A 16,346-nucleotide genomic window follows, 5' to 3' on the forward strand; every position below is an offset into this window, starting at 1 on the left:
CTAGAAGGATTCTAGCTTGTGGTACTCCTTCTTCAATATATTCCTCTAACGTTGCAAAGCTTGCCCAAGTAATGTTAGCAGAAGTTAAATTGCTTGGGTGAATTTATCCTTGCTTTCAACCAGGAGTAGGAAAGGAGTAGCTCTCCAGATGTTGGTGGACTGCAACTCCCATCAACCCTAGCCAGCATAGCCAATGATGAGGTATGATGCGAGTTGCAGTACAACATCTGGAGAGCCACACAATCCCCACACCTGGTTTAGAGCAATCCTTTTCATTCTATGGCACAGATCTAACCTGCAGTGGCTGATGAGAGTCTGCTTGTGGCTGCTGGTAACGCTGAGGCCCCCGGTCTGCTTCCAGCAGGGAGTGAGCCATGATGCAAGCAAGTCCCAGCTTCCTAGGCTTCCAAAGTCTTCGTTTGTCATTCCCTGATGTTTGGAAATATGGCGTGTTGGCACTGTCTGTTCTCCTGCTCCTGGTGGCATTAATCATGCTGACCTGTCAACTGTGCAGGTGCTGGAAACCCAACAAATTTGAGAAAGGTACGTTTCAGGGAATGAGGTGGGTGAGTAGCGTGTGTTCCTTTGGTTTATCAATTACATCAAGGGATAATCCCTGTTAGGCAGGAAAACAGCTGCACGGAGGCAAACTGTGACTGGAATCATTCTCGTTCTCCTGAGTTGCTTCCTTCCCTGGTTCTCGTGGCAGTCGGGGACTCCTCAACCTAACTAGGAAGAGCTTTAAAATAGCATTTGCACATTTTGGAAAGAAATTAAAATCTGCTGCCTGGGATGGACCACGTCACTCAGCCTAAGGGCAGGGCTGGCCCTGATAATAAAAGTACTATCATACTGACCCTGTGGTCAATGTGTGGTGTTCCACTTTATAGGATGGCCAGGTGTCCTAGTTTACAGAGTGCAGACCTCTGTTTAAAGAGCTGTCAGAGGACAGGCCTCTATTTGAAGGCACCCCATCTATCTGAAGGGTTTTCCAGTCGAAGTCCAGGTTAAAGTTAAAGAACCACCAGGAGGGAGAGCCAGCACGCGGGAAGTTGCCATCCACAGTCAGCAGCTGGACAGCAGACGGAGCAGGGCACACAGGCCACTTGGTCAGTCTTTCCCACTGTAGCATCTAGTGGAACGTCCAACCCATGTAGAATGATTTCCTAAGGGCGCAGTCCTATGCATGTTTAGACAGAAAAAAAGGCCCACAACTCCCAGCATGCCCCAGCCAGCATGGCTGGCTGGGGATTACTGGGAGTTGTAAGACTTTTTTCTGTGTAAACGTGCAGACAATTGCGCGCTATTAGCACCTACCTTTATGTTTATGCGGGCGTGGTGTCCCTGTCTATGAAGAAATGCCATTTTTGCTCTCGCAGAAAGAAAATTTGCCAATGACTCTTGGAAAGGGATGGCACCAGAGAACGGCTTCCAGGGGGAAAGATTACAGACATCTCTTCTTGGCTTTGTGAGACAGCCTTATTATGAGCTCAAGGCAAGTATACCAATCCCAAGATGACTGTCCTGCTTCCCCTCCCCCTCCCCTCCCTTACGTTAAGGAGGCTCTGGAGAAATCACCGGGATGCAAGGGTGTTGCTAGGCACCCAAAAGATTTGGGGCTCAGCCCTATAGGACAGAAATCTGCATAAAATGTTCATATGCTAATTCATAGCCCCATTTGCAAATTTAGAAATCATTCCTAGGATTTAAATTTCACAGAAGGCAAAACCAGGCAATTAATTCTCCATCCAAATTACCCGAAATAAAAGCTTATTTTGGCACGAATGGCTTCCCCACTCCGTTTAATTGCCATGTGGCAGTTCACAGTGCGCACAGGCAGGGCCTGCCTTAGGGCTGGGCAAGCTGGGTGGTTGCCTGGGGCACTGAGCTGAGGGTGTCTCCAGGCTGAGCGCAGTGGCTATGTTATTTTAATGCACTGCCTGCAGTGAGCTATGGTGGCAAAAAGCAAGTGCCTGTGACCTTTTTTCCCAAGGATCTACAGGTTGGGTACTAAGTACAAAAATGATCTTCCTTCAATTTTCTTTAAAGTATCTTTCTTTTTCAGTTTCCACTTTGATGTCATTTGCCATTCACAAGCTATAAAATTTAGTAATACTGCAGAGCCATGGGGTTGCCAAGAGGTGTGTGTGTGTGTGTGTGTGTGTGTGTGTGTGTGTGTGTTGGGGGGCAAGTGGGTCAATTTGCCCCAGGCCCCCACAAAACAAGCCCCGCCCCTCAGTTCTTGTGCATACCATGAGTCCCTGCCCTGACCCTGCCACATTGCTCACCAGAATGTTTGCTATTTAGTTGAAAGTTTTCATAAAAAGAGGAAATGGTATATTAGAGTGTAAGATGCCACTGATTCTCAAGATGTAATTGTGACATAAGGGGACTTTTCCCCAGTCATGACAAAGTAAATATTTTACATAGTTGTATATGAAACAGAAAAGACACTAATTTGAGGCTTACGCTGGCTGTAATATGTACTCTTGGGAGGCTGGAAGGGAGGGAGGGGCCTGCTTATTATAAGGGAGTCTAAACCCCTGGCGCTAAGGTAAAATCTTGCTTTATGCCTGGGCAGCAATAGAGTTAAGATTGGTCAGGCAGGCCAAGTAGCCCCGGTTGCAAAATTTGTTGCAAGGAGAGAAGGAACAGGGAAGGCTTGTTTCCTTGGAGGGATTCTGTGGCAGACCAGGTGGCCTGTTCTGGTAAGAGGAAGAAGTCCAGACCCGCTGAGGAAAGAGTTCAAGGAGGGAGGGAGTGAACAAACGCCACCTACGATGTCCAGGCAAGGTGCCCCTGGAGAGTAATTTTCTGTGGCTGCTACCCCAGGGAAAGGTGTAGGAATAGTGTGAAGCCAGGCCGCAAGGGAGGAATCTTCCTGATTGAGGAGTGGAGAAGGCCAGCAGCAGGCCACAACCAGAAGACCTGTGAGGCTGAGCCCAGGAAGCAGGAAGAAGTTCTGCCAGAATTTGGAGGAGGTACTCAGGAGAAGCACAGCCCGACCCCTATTCCCTTATCCCCAAGTAAGAAAAAAGGAAGCACATCTATCATTCTGCTCGATCCCAGGGCAAGGAGGAGCTGCAGGCGAGAATTCTCAGATGCAGTCCCTTGTGTGCAATAATTCTCACATGTGGCCTCCAGCTTTGTACATGTATGCATGGGTCCTTGTAGGAGGAAACAGCAGGGCCCCCAGCATCACACTTGCACCAGGCTCCATAAACCCTCAGGGTGGCCCTGTAAAGCTGACCACAAAGGGGGGGGGGCACCAAAGGCACTCCTCTCCCAGGGCACTATTATCCTCAGGCCAGCCTTGCACACTGGGAAGAGAGGGTTAACGCTTTCCTTCCAAACTGCCCCTGCCCCCACCAGCATGGCAATTAAGCTTAGAAAAAAACATCCCGGGAAGTGTTTTTCTTAAGCTTCATTGCCACACCGAAGTGTTTTTCTTAAGCTTCATTGCCACACCGGGGCTGTGTGGATGTGGATGTATGTGTGATCTTCTGGGAGGTGTTGCAGAATGTGAGGAAGGGAGGATTAACCCCTCAGCTGTGAGCCCCCTGAAAATCCCCCCTTTTCATGGCAATTATGCTTACATAAAAATTTTCCTTTGGCACCAAAGGACACTCAGACCTGGTTCGCACGTAATGGGAAGCCATCATGGGTGGATTTCCCCGCAGAGCTTTTTGTTGCAGTGGTGGCTGCCATTTTGAATATTCAAGCTGCAGTGGGGATGTGCTGTAGCTTGTTGTTACGTGCGAACCTGGTGAGGGTGGGTTGTTCAGGTGGTTAACAAGGCACCCACAACCCTGTAACAGCCCATGGCTTCTGGGTGGCTTGTCAACAACCCCAACAACTCACCTTTGCACATAACAACAAGGTATGGCATACCCCTATTGTGACTCGAATATTCAAAATGATGGCGGCTGCCGCAATGACAAACCCTATGGGGAAATTCACCCATAGTGGTTTCTTGTTACATGCAAATTGGGCCCTTGTGTTCTGGGAAAGACACCCAGGGCCCTGGAAAATAGATTTGGGGGCAGGGCCTCACAATTCTGAAACTGCACTGGGCATTTGATTTATATTTCTTACATTTAGGGAAGAGCAGCAAACTCATGTTCTACTTGTGGATTTCCCACAGACAGCTGGTTGGCCACTGTGTGAACAGAATGCTAGACTAGAAAGGCCTTTGGTCTGATCCAGCAGGGCTCTTCTTATGTTCTTAAACCATTTTGGGGTGGCAAAACTGTTCAAGAGCACCCTTCTCTCATTTTCTACAGATGCAAAAAATTCGAAAGGAGCTCAAGAAACTTGAGATCTGCTTTTCACCACCCTTGGACAATAGCTGTGATAGGGGCATCTTGGCAAGTGAGAGGGATGTCCCTGACCAATCCCAGGGCAAACTGAGGTTCTCACTTCTCTACAGCAAAAAGCATCTAGAGCTGCTCTTGATGGTCACTGGGGCACTGGGCCTCCCTATCCAAGAGTGCACCAACACCTTTGTTTGGGTAAGACTGCTGAGCTGGGCCTCCTCCCAGGCCCCTGATCTCCAGCACGTGATCCAGGAATGGCAGACACAGGTGGTGAAGAACTCCAGTAGCCCTACCTTTGGGGATCAGTTTGTGTGCCCTCTGGAGGAGGCTGAATTGACAAAGAGCAGCATAAAGTTAGAGGTGAGAGATATGTCTGTCTGTCTGTCTGTCTCTTCTTCATCTTCATGGCAAAATTCATAGAGGGTGATAGTTGATGAAGTGTTTTATCCTTCTACAGAATGATAGCAAGGGCATGTTAACGCCAGAGGATCTCACGCTCCTGCCTCAATACTTTAGACCTGGAAAAGGGGCAGAAAAAGGCTCCAAATGACTGAGAGGCTGGAGCAACTCCCCTAATTTTGATGAGAAATTATTTGGCTGGCTTTGCCTCCTGTGAAATGTAAATAAATCCTGACAATTATTTCTAAATTTGCTTTTATAGATATACATTAGCATGTGCAGATTTTATACAGATATATGTCCTATGGGCTGGTCCCCAAACCTTTTAAGTGCCAAGCCATGTGGAAGGGGAAAGGAGAAGAGGCAGAAGTCTGTGGAACTAGTTAGGTGGCTTGGAACCATCTTCTGAGGAATGGAATTCTAGACTGACTTTCTCTGTAGTCTCTGTGACCTTTCTCTCTCTCTCTCTCTCTCTCTCTCACACACACACACACACACACACATGTGTGCACGCAATGACTATCCACCTTCTTTCACTTACATACAAGATCTAGACTCAAGCTGGAGTTTCTTGGCGTTTCATGTCTGAGGCACTTCTAAGGCCATGGTTCTCAAAGTGAGGCAAACCATCTTAAGGAGGCACAGATTGGTAAGGTAGGCCTGACGTGAGGAAGAAAAGGGAAACAGCAGAGTCCTTTCAAAGTGCATAAAATATCAAACTGGAATTTAAAGGCAGCATTTTAATTCTGCTCCTGGCAGAGTTGCCACGGGCATTATACGGATAGCATCGGGGGTTTGGAACGAACTTGCCTCAGAGGTGTGGCTGATTTTTCAGCTGACTATGGAGCAATGCCTCCATCTTGTGGAGAACTGAGGTAACTACATGCCTCTTTCGTTGTGAATCCGCAACTTAGGGGTTCTGAACGGAATACTCTGTAGCACTTATTTCCTTTTGTTTGGCTTGACACTGGGTGTCCCTTTGCTGCTACTTATGCATTTCCTGCCAGCACAGGCTTCCTCTTTTCTCTGGATATTGAGCCCCCACCCCTTTTTTGAGTTCGTCAGTCCTTTTAAAATATACACACCAATAACTCAACTTGTCACAGGCAATTGTGGACATTGATATCTACACTTCAGGTTGCATGTGGGGGAATCTCTGATTCTGTGAGCTTCGGCTACACAAAAAAGCATTTCTTCTTTTTTAAAGGAACTGTTTATTGGACAGATGAGTGAATTAAGGACTCAACTTGTGCTAGATCGGGTTACACTCCCCTTCCAGACTCAGGTTGGCAATTTGGGTATACGCCTGCATTCAGCCCTGAACTTGAATGCCTCGGTCTTGGTGGCGTCCCAGAGTGTGTTTGCACAGCTGAGGCTAGTGCACCAACTGTGCCCATTCCTAGCGATGTCTGATCTGGCTACGGTCACGCATGCCTTCGTGACATCCCGTTTGGACTACCGTAACCAGGGCCGGCCCCACTGTTACATGGGGTCAAGCACCCACAGCAGGCGGCAGAGCAGGAAAGAGTGGCGAATTGTGCCGCTCTCCCCGCTCTGGCCCTGCCACAAGGGCCGCAGCTGCTTCCTGCTGAGGGCGGCCAGGGCTTCAGCCACCCCCCAGTCCACCCACTGGGCCAGCCACTCCTTTGCTTGCTCCGGCAGTTGGCTGGCCACTTGCTCCTGCCTGCCCAGTCCCCCCTGCCTTGTGCCCCAGGCACCTGCGGCGCTCCTGAGCTACCGTGATAGTTGGGGCAGAAGGCAGGGGCAGCAGCCATGTGGGCAGGAGCGAGTGACCAGCTGAGCTGGCTGGCCGAGTAAATGAGGGAGAGGCCAGCCGACTGGCCAGCCACGGAGGGAGGGGGAGGACATGCAGGAGTGCGGGCGGCAGCCACAGTGGCAAGAACAGCGGGGGGGGGGCAGCACTGCTACCTTGTGGCTAGATACCTTGGGCCAGGCCTGACTGCAGCACATTCTATGTGGGGCCGCCTTTGCAAAGTGTCTGGAAACATCAGCTGGTCCAGAATGCTGCGGCCAGGCTGTTGACTGCAGCCAGTTACAGGGAGTACATGACTCCCTTGCTACAACAGCTTCACTGGCTACCAGTCTGTTTCTGGGCACAATTCAAAGTGCTGGTTATGACCTATAAAGCCCTATCTGACTTGGGGTCAGACTATCTGAAAGACTTCATTCTCCCATATGAGCCTGCCTGGTTTAAAGATCTTCTGAGAAGGCCTGTCAGGATTGATTCTGAGCGCAGGGAGATGGCAGCTCAGATTCGGAAGAGGAGCAGCCAGAACTGGGGGGGGGGGGCATTTTCACAAGCCAGGTCAGATATGGGTAGGCGTGCGTCTCAGGTTACCAACTCCCAGATGACCAGGCATGAAGCTTCCTCCTTGCCCCCCTCTGTGAGAAGCAGCAAGCAGGAGGAGGAGGGGCTTGAGGACTGTGACCTAAGAGACGCGAGGCGGCGGCGCAGAGCTAAGAGGGAAACCTCAGGGGCGGAGCACAGATGGTCGACCCTGTTAGCGATGCATGAGGTGCTACGCAGGGAAGCATCATACGAGGGGCGGGACCCCCCTCCCTAACTTAGCCTAGCCAGAAAGCCTCCCTTTCAAACTGCGGGCAACTTTCGGTGATCCCATTTGAATCCCCGGGAGGCATTCCTTTGTCGCCAGAGAGTCTTCGAGGATTTGCATCTGTAATGAACCTGTGAATGATGAATTAAAGGCATGAGACTGAAGCCTCTCTATCTGTGTGAGTGCTTAAGGATAGAGGGGGCCAAGGGATTTGTGACAAGGCCCTTCTCTCAGTCCTACCATCCTTGGAGGCATGTTTGGTGGGGAAGCAAGAGAGAGCCTTCTTGGTGGCCCAGAGTCTGAAACTCCCTGCAGAGGGAGGCCAGGTTTGTTCTCTCTTTATTGTCCTTCTGCTGGCAGGCAAAGATGTTTCTATTCAGGCAGGCCTTTGGCATGTTAGCTGGTCTGCTGCTGAAGTGTGAGGTATTGTTTTTTTAATGAGTGCTATTTATTTCTTTGATTGTTGTGTTTTTTAATGTATTTGTTTTATGTTATATTTTAATTAAGCTTTGTTTTAATCTCAATTTTACTATTGCTAGCTGCCTTGAGCACCATTTTTATGGAAAGGTGGGATATCCATTTAGTAAATAAATAAAGAGTGATAATCTGCATAGAAAGCATTAAACAACCACCATTACCACCACCAACCTAAAAAAGAGGGGAGGGGGCACCTCTGATAATGGGAAATAGCACGATAAGCAAATGAGCATAAGATAATATACTGCCTATTGGGCAGTATACAAATCTAACAAATCAATCAATACATCAGTCAAATAAATCCTCACCTTTACGCTCAGAGGGTGGTATTGAGCAAAGCACGACCTCTCGGTTTCAGTCCACCAACTATAGGGACAATAATGCTGGCCTGCCTTACAAAGTTATTGTAACGATTGACTTGATTCCTGCATTGAGCAGAGGGTTGGACTTGGTCTTATAGGCCCCTTCCAACCCTACTATTCTATGATTATTGAGATAAATGTATGCAAAGCACATTGAGCACTTTGGATAAGCATCATTACTATTATTATTAATTTTATGATGACAATGATGTTTCCATAGGTTAAATACTTCGACAAATATTCCCGGCACATACCTCTGGGAGAAGTGAGGGTAGCCTTGAATGCACTAAACACTTCTGACTGCATGGAATTCTGTGAAGAACTACAGGAGGTGACAAAGGTAATAATGGATCCTCTGTTCACTTTGGAGGAGCTCTCAAAATCCTATCTTAAAAATGTCACTGATTCCAGACTATTAACATGAAGAGTTGTCACAATCGCTTAAGACCCAATTCATGCATTTGTAACCCTTTGGCCAAGTTTAGCATCTAGGGGTTATTCTCCTATTATATTAAGTTCTGGGTTGAGTTCCCAATCAGGAAAACCTGCAGACTCAGTTTGGATATGTCAGTAGCAGTCTTTTTTATCCCACACACAAACTCCAGATATGAGCAAAACCAGTACTGAATGAAATTAACAAACAATGCTTCCACAAATGATTCGCAGCATAGACAAAACCACAAAGATATCCCTAAGACCCAAACTTCTCATCTCCTCCCAAGGTCTAGATGTGCCAATGAAAGTCTATCTCTTTTGGCCTTACTCAATGTTGATTCAAGGATTCAGTCAATGGTAGGGACTCCTTCCATGTTACACAAAGATGCAAAATTTGAGAGAGTCGCAATATATCCTGACCCAGCAGGGATTAGCAGCAAATTGGGTGCATTGCAATATAGAGTCTAACTAACAGGTGGCAGCAAAAAGGCACTGTAGCTCTTTTTGGTCTCTACAGCAGGGGTGGGGAAACTCAGGTCTGGGGCCTCAATCTGGCCCTCCATGGTTCCCCAGATGGCCACACCCCTTCCCCTGGGTCCACCTCTTTCTCCTAACCACTGATCATTTGGTAGTTTCCTGGCTTTTGTGCAGTCCCCGTCCTCTCCGGTTGAAAGGTTGAAATGCCTCTCTGGAGGCTCAGTTACTGGCAGTTAGAGCTTTAAGCTACAATAGTCTGGTCTTTTTTGTATTTTTGGCCCCACCCACCACTGGAAAGCAGCCCCTAAGAGCTCCTGCAACACTGAATGTGGTCCTTGGGCTGAAAGAGATTCCCACCCTTGCTCTACAGTGTCAAGCCAACAGGAATCGCAAATCTAGAGCTATGCTTCTAGTGTAGTTCAAAACCTCCCACCCTCATGGTAGTTTCATCAAGGAGAGACAAACATACCTGTGTATGATTTCAGCCAATAGAAATTGCAGCATAGCACAGTGTCCTTCACTGCAAGGCCGGAGGGCCACTGGCAGCTGCGGATCACCTCAAGTGCAGCTTTCTCCCTTTCTCTATCTTTCTGCAGCAGCTGCTCCCTCTCAGCAGGGCTCTCTAGCTTTGCCTTTTTGTTTGCGTCAGCAGTGGGCTGGCTGCTGTGATCTGGGCTACTGGAGGAGGCCTGGGGGGGGCGGTGTAGGGAGTCAGGAGGCCTGCCACTCCTCAACTGTGAGGTGGCTGGGGGCGGGGGAGCGGTGAGAAGCGGAGACTGCAGGAGCGGTCAGCTAATTAGCAGTGGAGGTGAAATTGAATGCATGGGCGAGACAGAGAGAGAGCAACAGGGACCTGCACTATGAGATCTTGTAGCACTCGGTAGAACAGAGCACTCTCACTGACAAGTGCATGGCCTGGGAATGGCCCCCAGGGGCCACAGAGGCTCCTGCCTGAAAAATAGTGACGATCACTGGCATAGGGTCTCTGCAGCAAAGCTGAGAAAATATCGATTTCAAGCATTCAGCATGAGGACCATTCAAGTCTTATAGACCCTGTGGCAACAAGATCTAACAGCAACCGCTCCACTCTTTAATCTTCACTCTATAAAGGGAAAGAGTGGCCCACAGTTACAGCCTGATCAGGTCTGCACCCCCCGTGTTTCCAGTGCCGCATGTGCTCAGGGACACCCAGCACTCTTATTCACTGAGGGTGGCTGGTGAGAAGGCACAATTTTCCCAAGCACCCATGTGTTCCTTAGCCCATTCCAACAGTTACAGTAAAGCACATGTCGCAGCTTCACCCAGCCGGCAAATGTCTCCTTTCACAGTGCTGAATCTTGGGGTTTCTTACTTGAACGGTGTACTACCAGCCTCCACCACTTGGTGGCTTATGCTGTTGCTACTTGTCTGTGTCTGGATGCCTGTGCTGCTCAACTGAGGTTTAAAGGACAGAATCATATGGGGTTGGCAGGATCACGTGTGCTAATACTTACACTGGTATTCCCTCTGCTCTGTGGGATGCTGACATTGTCATGTGTTTTGAGCCACATGACCCTGGCAAACCCACACAATTTCATCGTTCAGATGTTACCAGAGAAGTAACACCTCCAGCAACAGGGAAGTGACGCCCCCATGGCACCAGTAATGTATGAACAGGAGATGTTCCTGGGAAGAACAGCTGGGAAGAAGTTGTACCAGGTTGGGGGAGGCTGCCATAAGTACTCTCTTCCATCACCTCGACTGGTAACTAATTTGTGCCAAGAGTCCTTGAACATTCTCTTTAATTCAGGCAGCACCATAATTCTGTGCCAATAAGCAGAAAGGCCTGATATCTGCAGGGATTTCCCCCCTTGCTTCAGCATTCAAGCTCCCAGATAGCACACATCCAGAGCTATGAGCCATGCTCTTGTTTATTCTCTGGCTGGGAGTATTGTGCGACTCTACTGAATTCAAATTTCACACCCATACTGGAAACATAACTGTTGTATTAATATATGTCTGCATCAGGGCTTCTCTACGCCAAGGGAAGAGAGGCAGGGGGGCAGAGGAGTCTGGATTGCACTTGAGGGGACAGTGCACTGATAATTCACTGTGTCTGAATGCAACACAGACATAAATGCAACTGTGTACAATGACCACAGGGAATTAACAGAAAGATGTGCTATGGTGGCCACACTGGATCCCTAGCGGGTGAAGGCCACATAGTGAGGCCTTCACAGAACAGTTGGAGCCCACAGACACTATCAGGTCTACTACTCTGTTCAGGAGGTTTTGTGATATCCTGTAAGGGAGTGGGAGATCATTTCACAACAAATGAATGCTGAATGTAGGGAATGGTGAACGCAGAGGCTCATGCTGGCTCCAGGTTTTGGAGGGCCCTTGGGCAAAACGCCCTCCATGGGCCACTTCCCTCAGTGAGTCTACCTTACCAGTTGCCATGGTCACTCTTGCTCCTCCTCCTCTTTCTCATCCTTGCTACCATTTGCTTGCTTGACCGGCAGAGAGCCAGGGAGCAAGCAGGCCGTGGCATCTGCTGCTCCTCCTCCTCTCCACCACTGTTGTCTGGGCCAGAGCAAGAAGCAGGTGACCAAGCAGGTCACAACGGGGAAGCGGAGCAGCAAGGCCAGAGGGGTCTTGTCAGTGGACCTCTACTGGGGTGTTGGCCCTCAGCAGGTGCCCAACCATGCCTGCCCTTGAGGCTGGCCCTGGCAGAGGCTCCTGAAAAATGGTTTACCCTGAAACAAAAATGATTTTAAAAACCCACAAAGTTTATTTTTTTTAATTGCTATTGTGGTGAAGGCAGATTAAAAAAATCTGCCCAGAATTCTTACAGTGTTACACCACAGCCTTCCCCAACCCAATGTCTCCAGATGTTTTGGACTACAACTTCCAGCACTCTCACCGTCAGCCATGTTGGCTGGAGCTAACGGGAGTTACAGTCTAAAACATCTGGATAGCACCCGGTTGGGGAAGGATGTTATAGCATAAGTCCATGTTCCTCTCCCCCAGTGCCATAATATTTTTCCAATAAACCATCCTTGTCCATCGCTCAACAACTTTCTTTACCAATAGTGAAATACGGTTAGGCTCAGTTGAGAAACAGTTTGTCAAAGACTTTCTACTGCCTGTCTCCGCAACATACAGCCACAGAGACCTGTTTGAAGATACACTTTCAGTCCACATGAGATGACAGCACAGTCCTCCAAGCCTGGCAAAAACCTTATGAGGACTGCCTGTGAGCCCAGAAAATAACTGTTCCCAATCCAGTACAACCTTCCAATGCATCTCCTCAGTAATGCCTTAATGACCCAGTTTACACCATCATGGTAGCCCACCATGGCTTGTTTAAGCCACACGGTGAGCTGCAGTGCATGAGGGGCAGTTTTTGAATATTCAAGCCACAGCTGAAGCTTGTTATGTCATCTAAACCCAGGTGGTGGGGGTTGCGTGAGGGTTAAACAAACTTTGCATAACCCTAGAATTATGGCTGCCCACCTGCACCACAGCACACCTTGGTTTAAATAAGTCATGGCGGCTTATTTGATTGTGTGAATCAGCCCCATGTGTGAAAAGCATATTCAGAAGGAAGACAGTTCGGAAGCTACCAGTCTAGAGGCACAAGCCAGCCTTGAAAGAAGAACAAACAGGGCACAATATCCTGTCCTGATCTTGATAAGGAGGGAGCCCACAGGGTGCTATGAGGCAAAGCAAACGCCAAGTGAACAACTTGCTTCCACTACATCCAAAAATTCACTGAAGGCTTTTATGCCTTCGGGGCCAGGTCATCCCTTCCAGGCTCCACCCCTTTCTAGAACAGTGGAAGTCCTTAAAGGGGCAGGCCTCTTGCTTGGAGCCTAGCATACCTCCTTTCTGACAATTCCCCCCTGGCATGTTGCCTGCATTGATGGGTCAACATGGAAATGCAGGGCCTTGGCATGGAAGGGGTCGGTTCCTCAGGGGTGCAGACTCTGGAGGCCCTGATCCAGGGGTTCCTGGCTTTAGAGCCCCTGATCCTATCAGGCTTAGTCTGGGTTGGCTTCTAGTACCTGTGTCTCCAGCACCACTGGTCTGACAGATCCAGCTGGCCCCTTCTCATCTGGGTCAGAACTCAGGCTGCCGGTCAGGGTGGGGGGTCCTGATACGCATACTGACGTTTCACCTGCCATCATAACACACACATCTTTTCACAGGACACAGTTGGAGAAGTGCTTGTCTCACTGAAGTGTCTTCCTATCTCTCAGAGGATAGAAGTTGGACCACTGAAAGTTAAAACTGCTTCCTTGTATAATAGTCCGGAGAAACGTAAATACATCTGTTTTCTTGGTCTCTGCCTGATGTACTCCCTTCTAACCTGCTACCCCACCTGCACACAGCTGACTTCAGACAGTCAGGATATATACTGCAGGTATTGTTGAATATGTGCCATGATATGAATTGACTCAGATGTGCAGTCCAGTATTGGGGGAGAGCTGGTAGCTCAGTTGCAATTTGCAAATGGCCCCAGGTTCAATCTCTGACATCTCCAGGTAGTGCTAGGAACCTGTCTGAAACCTTAGAGAACAGCTGCCAATCAGCGTACTGTAGATAATCCTGTGCTGGATGGACCAATGGTCTCACTTAGGGCTTCTGTACACGAGGCTGTTAATCCGCTGTATCTACTTTTGGTTTTGTCACAGAATTGAGACCCAGGGCTACTTCACATGGAGCTTTTTAGCCTGCTATTGAGATGGCTCTGTCACAGAAGTTTGCGGGCCCTTAAGATGACACCGTTACCCTCCAGGGTGTCTCCTGCCATTTCCCGCAGCCTATCCTGTGTTTTCCCCAAATGCAAAAAATGTGGTATTTTTTCCAGCTCATGGAAAAGGAGTGCTATGACCTCCCCATGAAATTCTCCAATAGCAGAAGAAACCAGCTGTGGGCGGTCATGATGACGAAGGCATTGAGAATGGGCTGTGGGCAGATTTGACAGGCATGAGGGCTTGTGCTCTCTCCCATCCTTGCAAGGAGGGGAGGGCGCACGGTTTGAGGGTGACTCCTGCTTCCACTCAGGTCTTGCTGAGGAAGGAAAGATCTGCACCCAACCCTCCCTCCCCCCACTGGCGATTTCCCCCTTTGCTTCAAGGTGACCCCCCTGCTAAACTGCCCAGTTCCTGGCTGCAGCACAGAACGCTGCCTGCTTGGCAACAGCAGCACCAGACGGCGCCAAAGAAATGCATTGCTCTCAAACCATGTAAATGCTTGAGCACATTTCTTGATTAGAGAGAGAAGAGGGTACAACGCCTCCCTGCAAGGAAGGAAGACAGATCGGATCCTCCACCCTACCAAGCTCAGAATCAACGTCCTCTGTTGATTCAGAGCACCCCACTAAGTTCCATGCGTCTTACTCCCAAGTAAGTGTGCTGAGGGTTGCAGACTTACAGCATGTCAGTCCCCATCCACCAATAATGTGCAAGGGGAGGGAACCAGGGAGGAATTATTGCTACACCCTGAGCAGCATCTCCATCTGGGGGAGAAGAAATGAAAAAGCGACAGGGGACAGCCATCTAAAGAGAATGACCCAGTCCTGCAATGATACCAGATGGGGAAAGAATCGGCATTGATGTGGAATTCTCCGCCCGTGTGATGGAGCCCCCAAGCACTACACAAAGCGTGTTTCTTTTCCTGCTTTTCCACTACATAACTTCTCGGTGGCACTGTGGTATAGTGGAATGGTGCAAATACACAAGTGGAAAAAGCTTTTCCTTTGCTTTTATAAATAATACTGCATTTTTCCTGTTCTAAAAAAACTTGCAGAAAGTGCTCTTTGAAAACAGAAGTGAAACTGGGGTCATGGCATCATCTAAAGAACCCATAAGCAACCATGAGTAGGGAACTGTACAATAAATGCCTTGTGTAGAAAAGCTCTTAGTATAAGGTAGCTTCCTATCTTACCCATTTAATCATTGGCACAAGACTAAAGTTCTACAGACTTTGCAGCACTAATAACTGGGAGGGGGGGCTTGGGAAATGTTAATTCTGTCCCACTTCTGCCCATGCATTAGAGACATACTGTCTGTATCCCAGCTATGTTAAGTGCTCTGACCTCTTAAAGCAGCTTGTGGCTGTAGCAGAGAAAGTGGCTGGAAGATGTAATTGAAGAGTATGAATCTCCTGGTAGTGCCAAAAGGTTAGTAGGCACCCAGATATTGAGATTGGTGGACAGGGGGAGAAATGACAATAAATAATAGCAGGGAAAATAATGGGGAAAAATATACAGGGATGTCAAGTCTTATGATAATTGGAAACCCAGCTTTGGTCTCTGAGACTTCAGAAGACACAAATCCCCACACATTTCCAGGCTTTTCCCCACAATCACAAGGACTAGAAACTTCTTTTTCTTGAAAAGCTGAGATTCACCTTTATGTTACTCTCTCTCTTTCTCTCTCTCTCGTCAAGATCTTCCAAAGATCTCTGGAACCCCCCTATATGCTCTGTATTTTGATATTGCTTTCTTGCAGCTCAGTTTGGAGCATGTGACTCCTCTTTCCCTCAGTGCTTACCTGTGAAGCCTTCACACATTAATACCATCACACACACTCCCCACTTTTGTCTCTCCTACAACATTGCGTCCCTGGGATTTATAGTTATCCTTATCACAGGTATAGAAAAGGTGTGTTTTGTGTTGCTTTGAATAACGGTCAAATTCTTCCTTCCCATTCTTCAGTAAACATTCACAAATCATATACAAGGACAGAGGTTTAATTGATTATTAAGCCTCTTCCAATTCTGAGGAATGGTTGCAATCTTGGAATAATAATTCCAGATGTTTCAGAGACTTGTATTCATGTCACCTCTTCCGATACTGTTCCTGTTCCAGGTATATATGCGAGGATTGAGATCTTCTGCAACCTCCATAAGCAGAAGCACCAGAAATCCAAACCCAAGACCCTTGCATCAATGACGGTTTTCAACGAAACGTTCCTCTTCCACCTACCTGATCCTAACGTTTGGGACTGTGCTGTCCTCATCTCCATTTATGAGATGCTCACCAGTAGCAGGCCGCTGGTTGGGCAGGCTGTGCTGGGCAGACGAGGACCCAGCAATACGAACGACCACTGGGATCGTATGATGCAGTCCATCCCGCATCCTGTAGCCGAGTGGCACCCTTTGCTCATTTAAAGGGAGGCTTTTGCAGTGATGTTGATCTGGCTTCCTCCCTAATACCCTGGGATGCTGCAACATTCAGAGCCAGTCCCCTCAGAGCTGCTGTCCTTGAAGCCACAAAGCTGATTTCATGCAGCGCTTCAGACTGCTTCACTCTCTTC

The 16,346-nt window shown here is 48.4% G+C and overlaps 1 protein-coding gene across 1 annotated transcript; it reads left to right on the plus strand.

The window, feature by feature from the left end:
• Positions 1 to 374: 374 nt before the first annotated feature.
• On the plus strand, positions 375 to 16,200 carry LOC146357863 (synaptotagmin-6-like). Its single transcript, XM_084852135.1, has 6 exons — positions 375 to 543; positions 1,380 to 1,495; positions 4,284 to 4,676; positions 8,351 to 8,470; positions 13,233 to 13,344; positions 15,899 to 16,200. Exons 1-6 carry the CDS (start codon positions 375 to 377, stop codon positions 16,198 to 16,200), a joined length of 1,212 nt encoding a protein of 403 aa, XP_084708261.1.
• The last annotated feature ends 146 nt before the right edge of the window (positions 16,201 to 16,346 follow it).

The sequence above is a fragment of the Heloderma suspectum genome, chromosome 1 (genome assembly GCF_057233095.1).
Source record: "Heloderma suspectum isolate Gila_16-S chromosome 1, 16-S_ref, whole genome shotgun sequence".
NCBI classification, from domain to species: Eukaryota; Metazoa; Chordata; class Lepidosauria; order Squamata; family Helodermatidae; genus Heloderma; species Heloderma suspectum.

Excerpts from the sequence above, each read along its gene's own strand:
- LOC146357863 (XM_084852135.1), top strand. The coding sequence starts at position 375 with ATGATGCAAGCAAGTCCCAGCTTCCTAGGCTTCCAAAGTCTTCGTTTG. Across the intron at positions 544-1,379 it reads ACCCAACAAATTTGAGAAAG|AAAGAAAATTTGCCAATGAC; the intron begins GTACGTTTCAGG and ends TTGCTCTCGCAG. Across the intron at positions 13,345-15,898 it reads GTATAATAGTCCGGAGAAAC|GTATATATGCGAGGATTGAG; the intron begins GTAAATACATCT and ends TTCCTGTTCCAG.